The 6,701-nt window shown below is 45.1% G+C and overlaps 1 protein-coding gene across 4 annotated transcripts in view; it reads right to left on the bottom strand.

The window, feature by feature from the left end:
- Positions 1-6,701, bottom strand: part of Znf277 (zinc finger protein 277) — a 92,960-nt gene that overhangs the window by 40,384 nt on the left and 45,875 nt on the right. For all 4 annotated transcript variants that reach the window (XM_026782691.1, XM_026782696.1, XM_026782699.1 and 1 more), the window contains exon 2: positions 1,054-1,255. In XM_026782691.1, coding sequence (XP_026638492.1) covers positions 1,054-1,255 — 202 coding nt within the window. The remainder of the gene's footprint in view (positions 1-1,053; positions 1,256-6,701) is intronic.

The following is a 6,701-nucleotide window of genomic DNA, read 5'->3' as shown; positions in this document are numbered from 1 at the left end:
TGGACACAGCAGACATGCTGCACATAGCCATGCTGGTGCACACATGCTGGGTTAGGGTCCACGTGGACACAGCAGACACGCTGCACATAGCCATGCTGGTGCACACATGCTGGGTTAGGATCCACGTGGACGCAGCAGACATGCTGCACATATTCCATGCTGGTGCACACATGCTGGGTTAGGATCCACGTGGACACAGCAGACATGCTGCACATAGCCGTGCTGGCGTCAGGGATTTGGGAAGGACATCAGAAACAAGGACAGCTGGACTACCCCTACTGGAATGTTGGCTATTTCAACTTTAAACAAGCTATCTTTCTAAAAATCTAGATAGAGTGGAAACTTGAATGAAATTTTCTTGAAAATCTAATCTAATAAATAAATGATAATTAGGTTTTCAGACTAGTATAAAGGCCACTGAAACCTGAAGCTATAGCTGCAAGACTGCAATTTCATCACTAATCAAAAGACAAATAAGTTTTGGCTCTCATCTGTCAGATGCGCAGCACGTCACAGGCAGTTGCTAGTCTCACTTGACAAACAAGAGACCAGTGCTTGCATTAACCCGCCTGCTCCGCACCACAAGGCTAAGAGGCCCGCATTCCAGTCCAGGCTTGCCTGTTTATTGCCACAGTCTTCTCCACTGCCGATAATGCAAGCTGCTGCTTTAGAAGACCCACGGCAAGAACGAGGTTGCTTCCAGGCAATGACGCAGCGGCCTGAGAGACAATTTACACTATATTATAACGCTGAGGCCACTCGTCACTTTCCAACAAAATGGAGCCTTTTCAGATTCTCCAAACTCTATGCTCTTGGTAATTACCAAGTCAGCAACTACTGCGAGGTCTCCTCAGTAGGAAATACATTTTTTAATTAATCATGATTTATTAAATAAATAAATTCATCAATAAAAGATTGAAATAAAGATATCTAAAGAAAACCCCCTGAGCATAATTTTCCATATCTGTGTAGAGATTACTCTCTGTGTAAGATAGAAACCATATTCCAGTCAAGAACAAATTTAGTTTTTTTAGAGACAAAACCAAAATTTACCTTTGGAAATCTGCAACCAGTTTCACATCAGCTATGACAATCTTATGCTCAATAATCATGTGCTTCAAAAGTTTGTCTTGTTCAGCCACGGGAAAATGTTCTTCACAGAAAATACAAGGCACAGATGGAGGCCCCGCTAAAGCGGTGGAGCCACCTGGGCTTTCTGGCAGGGAGAGCGGCTCCAGGATGCAATCTTCACTGTCTGGGAGAGGCACAAGAGGAGAAGAATCAAGAAATTGAAACCAAGCCTGCTCTTTAGATGGACGATTTCTTACCTTCTGCATTGAAGGAGTCTGAAGGCATTTTACGTATTAAAAAAGGAAGAAAACCCCAAAACCAAAAACACAGCACCAGAGAGAGCCTTGCTCTCATTTAAACACAGCTACGGCCATACTGCAAAGGACCTTGGAGGCACGCGCTTTGCTTGAATGGGGGAAACGCATTTGTTGAAGTAGCTGTTGAAGTTTTCTTCTTGGGTCCTGGCTAGTGGCTGCATTCAGAGTACTAGGAAGTGGAAACAGCAATAGCTGGCTTGGTGTCCCAGTGACCACATGACTTAGTAAGTGATCATATACAGCCCATGCCAGGCTCTTTCTAATACATCTGAAAACTTACTCATTTCTACTCCCATGCCATGTACAAAGAACACTCTTCCTACACTGGCTTGAAAGAGCTTGTGCTAAGTGGCCAAGTAGCACTCTCTATGTTATGTCTGTCATTTGCTCATTACACAGCCATGTGTCACAGCAAGGCTTTTGTGAGCCAAGTGTTAGATACTCAGTACATACACAGTAAACACTTTCCTCGCCCCATGCTTCCTTTTTCTTATGTAGCTCAGTGTCTTCACGTGCTTAGTGTCTCTGTGTCTCTGATTTCAGGGTGTGACACTCAGGCGGTTGTGCCTGGACCTCTCTTTCGTCTGCCATGGTGGAACCCTGGTCCTGCCATCTTATTCCAGTTCTTAAGTAGGCAGTAACTGGGAATAGAAACTAGGGTTCAGCCTTTGCATTTGAGAAGGAAAGAAACTTTCCTCAGCGAGAGATAACTGCTGGGCTGGATGCTAGGAGGCTGGGGCAGGAGGACTGTAGTGGCATTTCATTTGTATTTTAAGAAATAAAGCTTGCGTGAAGATCAGAGAGTAAAACAACCCCACTCACTGGTCAGCATTACACACCAGGCAGTGGTAACACACACCTTTAATCCCAGTAGCCACACTAGTTGCCATAGAAACTGGGCGGTACACGCCTTTAATCCCAGTCCTAGAGAGGAATATAAGACGGGAGGAGACAGCTCTCAGTCTCAGTCTCATTCTGAGATTCCCAGAGACAAGATCGCCATTTCATTCTGAGGTCGAGGTAAGAGCCAGTGGCTGGCTGTTTTGCTTTTCGGATCTTCAAGTTGAACACAAAGTTTTCTCTGAGTTTTTATTAATTGTGCTTCAGAGGATCTGAAGTTCAGATCGTGCTGGGACTACAGAGTGAGTTCAAAGCCATCCTGGGCAAATTAATGAGACCCTGCCTCAAAATAAAAGGTAAGATGAGGGTTGGAGACACATTTTATTGATAGAAAGCTTACTCAACACATGTGAGCACTACTGTCAATCCCCAGTATTAAAAAAAAGAGAGCTATTCTGCAGATGAATTTCAGAATTAGGTTAATACCAATATTTTTCTGTTGCATTTTATTTCTTATTTTTACTCTTACCTTACTACTTAAGCATTCTTAACTGAGTAATATTAAATGTCACTGGTACACAGTTGAGTATGGCCCAGATCAGCTCAGTCACATAGACGGAGGCATTGATCCACCACCATCAAACCCTGATTCAGTACTTATGACAGCAGGACTTCTGTGCAGTCTTGCTCGGTGTGTCTTCTCAGAAGAGCTCACGGTTTGTTATGAGCTACAGCTAAGTTAACAGCATAAAGAGAAAGTGACAGAGGACATTCAGGGAAAGCCCGAAGCAGGATGGCTCAGAACAGCGGAGAGGGAAGTGTCCCATAGGAGATTTTTAGTGTGCCATTCCCACACACTCTAGTCGTATTAAAGTCTCCTAAATCAAGCTGTTATATGCTCATGAAATTCTGTATTAGCACTAGAGAGGATGCTGAGTAAACACGACAGTAGGAGTGTGTTTAAAACGTGCAAGCACTTTAGAGAAGCTGCTAATGAAGCCGCTGCTAGCAACCCTCTGCCAGCCGAGGGCAACAAGGGCAGCATGTCCAGCTGGTATCGGTTACTGCAGATACTGCCCAAGTGCTCAGAATGAGAACTTCAGGAGATGGCTTTAAAGAAGACATGGAATCTCCCCATCTCAATGCTTAGGGAACATCAGAGGGCCACACTGGACTGAAGAGGGGGGATGAGGCAGAGTGCTGAGAAATGCTGTCTTCTGGACCCCAAATGACTGCTGCCCTCTTGGAACGAGAGGGTACCCACAGACAATCAAGCATGTGGATGAGGCCTCATAAGGCCCCACCCATAGCTGAGGTGCTGCTGGTGGTTGCTGGTGGGAGGATGGGTCAGTTGTCTTCAGGGGCGTGGCCACTGGTGGTCTTACACTTATTAGGACAGCACTAATGTACTTCGTGGGTTATTAAAGAGAAAAAAAAGAGAAGAGGAGGAGGACATGAGGCTGAGAGCCATGGTGGGAGGGGTTCAGGGGCAGGCGTGGAAGAGAAGAGCTAGGGAAGAATATGATCAAAATACATTGCCTACATGCATGGAACTGTTCAAGAAAAAATAATCCCCAAGAAAACAGACATCTTAAGAAAAGGTAATGTTAGCAAACAACACCTAACAGATACGTAGCAAAAAGCCCTGCTTAAATTCTCCCAAAATTTGATTGGAATATTTGCAAATTCCTTTGTCTGACCAGAGAAAACAAGCATACAGTAAGAGCCTCCAGCACTACCAGCAGCAGCAGGAGGAGTGAAATGAGCCCTCCCCACGGGTCACCAGCAGCGCTCTCCGGCATCCCTCCTTCCCAGTGTGTCATTTCCTAAAGTCACTGACGGCAGAATCGAGACAGGAGGAGTGAACACAGTTCACTCGAACTCAAATATCACATTCGTCTGCTCCTAGGACCAAAGGCAGTTTCCAACTTGCATTCTCCTTTACCACCTACACCCTGGGCTGTTTTGGATTTGTAGGTATTTATAAGCCACTATGAATTTCTGTGCATTCTCCGGTGTCCTGACACCACCTCTCCCAGCAGTTCTTATACCAGGCTCAGGATCCCACATTTTCTTCCATGACTGTTCTTAGCCCCCCACCCCCAAGATTTCCTGTAAACTCTGGTGGTCTTCTGTGGCTCCCTTTCTTCCCTTTATATAGCTAATGCCCAGCTTTTCTTTTCCTCAAGTGATTCCTGAGTGAACAGACACAAAATTAACACGTACTGAAACAGAATTACCTGTCACGGCAAAGGAACAGAGTGAAATCGCAGATGTGAAAATTTTATGTCTGAGGAACCTACGGTTTAGGAATTACTGAGTATGGGAATTGGAGCTACTATATAAAAGGCTCAACAGAGCTTTTAAATAGGATTTTCCCTCTCTCCTTGACTCTTCAGCCACTCAGTGCCTTGCTAACACGGCACCAGCACCGCCATGGGAATAACTCATTTACTGACTTGCCCACTCCTCACCCCTTCACTTGGCTGATCCTGGGTGCCAGGGCAAGTCTTCTACACTAAACAGACCTGATGTCCACCTGACTAATACTGTCATCGTGAGTAAATGCCAGTCAAATGTTAGGCACTTTACCTATAAGCATTAGCTCCATCAATCCTCATGATTAGAGTTCTCTAACGCTGGGTCTCCATTTTGATCCTGCTGTATAAAAATGGAACAGAGGCGATCCGAGCTAGTCCTTGGCGGAGAGAGGATTTAGACCCACGCTCTGGCTGGAGCTTTTCCTCTACAGAGTAAGAGCTTTCCTTAGAGGAGGCAGAGTCAAGGCCACACAAATAACTTATTTATTACTTTAAAGTTTTAATTTTTTTGCTATTTTTAGGTTAACATGTTAACACATGGATTTACTATTGCATTTTCATACATGTCTTTCCACTTTGTTCATGCTCACCCTCCCCCCAACTACCCTGCCCATGCCCCCATGCCACTTTGATGCTGTAAACTGCTGAGAGTAAGCTGGGAAGAAGAAAGTCTCAAGATGGGGAGACTAATGTGGAAAAGTAGCACAGATACTAAGTCTGAGAGCTTGTGGGGCAGCAACGTTAGCAGTGGACAGACCCTAACAGGTCTTGTTCACTGACTGGCCACTGAGAGTAAAGGAAAAAGAGAACAGGAAGAGAGACGGAGTAGTCCACTCTTCACGGAGTGTACTGGCTCGTCTTATTCCACTTGGCACAAACTAGAGTCATTGGAGAGCAGGGAGCTTGCTTGAGAAAATGCCTCCTTAAGATACAGCTGTAAGGCATCTTCTTAATCAGTGATGGATGGGGAGGCCCAGCCCATTGTGGGTGAGGCCACCCCTGGGCTGCTGGTCCTGCATCTATAATAAAGGAGGCTGAGCAAGCCATGGGAAGCAAGTCAGCAAACAGCTCCCCTCCATGGTCTCTGCATCAGCTCCTGCCTCCAGGCTCCTGTCCTGTTTGAGGTCCTGTCCTAGCTTCCTCCACCATGATGGAATGCAAGCGTAAGCCAAACAAACCCTTTCCTCTCCTGCTTGCTTTGGCCCCAGTGTTTCATTGCAGCAATAGAACCCCTGGCTAAGACAAGGCCCCTGTATGAACAGAAGTTCTAGTCAACGATTTCAGAATCCAACACAAAGAGGAGAGAAAAGGTTTGGTGTTAGGATAGGGTGGGTGGTTTTTGTCGCAGAAGGTCCAGATGGTTGGTAGACATGAAGCAGAAACTGGTCTCTGTGTGCTGGGTCTGAACTGTCCGGTTTGCCGGCCTCTGCAATCCATGGTTCCCTTTGGGCTTGACCTTTCATCCCTTCATGTCTCACTGCTGTAATCAATGACTTACACACGCATCTATCTCCATGACTATGTTGGTCTGTGAACTCAGGGTCAAGGGCTTATTTTTATACATCTGGTGTAGACTGCAGGGGCTGGAACAAAGTCGGTATTTGACAAATGTTTGTTAAATGAAGACATGAAAGAATGAACAACAGGCCAGAGGTTCTTTGAACTAGAGCACCAATGTTAAGTTTCTAGGAAAGTCCCATTTTAAGAAACACCTGTGCCTGCTTGGAATTAAGGGTAGACCAGCTGTGTTTACAGCTTGGTCTTTCTTTAGTGCTGGGGCCTTGGCATAACAATGACAATTAGTAATGACTGAAAACTGAAGTGAATTCTAAGCTAGAAATGAACATTAGTCACTGTAGCAGTTACAATCTATCTGTTCTAATTTTGTAGAGACAGGGTCTCCTGTAGTTCAGGCTCACCTCAGTCCCTTGCCTATCCTTGATATGTTACATTTTATTGGAATTTAACTTTTAGATAGTCTTCATGGAAGGAAGGATACATTACAGCAAAGAACATTTGGAATGCATAGTAAATTAACCACTCCAAGATATAGGAAGTTTATACGGAATAGTCCTGACCACATGCTTCAGTTCAGAGCAAAAGTTCCTAACTGAGTGAGTGTCACTTCCTGGGGCTGTCTTTTTCTTCCTTC

Source organism: Microtus ochrogaster, chromosome 1, assembly GCF_000317375.1.
Source record: "Microtus ochrogaster isolate Prairie Vole_2 chromosome 1, MicOch1.0, whole genome shotgun sequence".
Taxonomy (NCBI): domain Eukaryota; kingdom Metazoa; phylum Chordata; class Mammalia; order Rodentia; family Cricetidae; genus Microtus; species Microtus ochrogaster.
The sequence above is the reverse complement of the archived record's forward strand: the minus strand, read 5'-3'. Positions and strand labels throughout refer to the sequence as shown.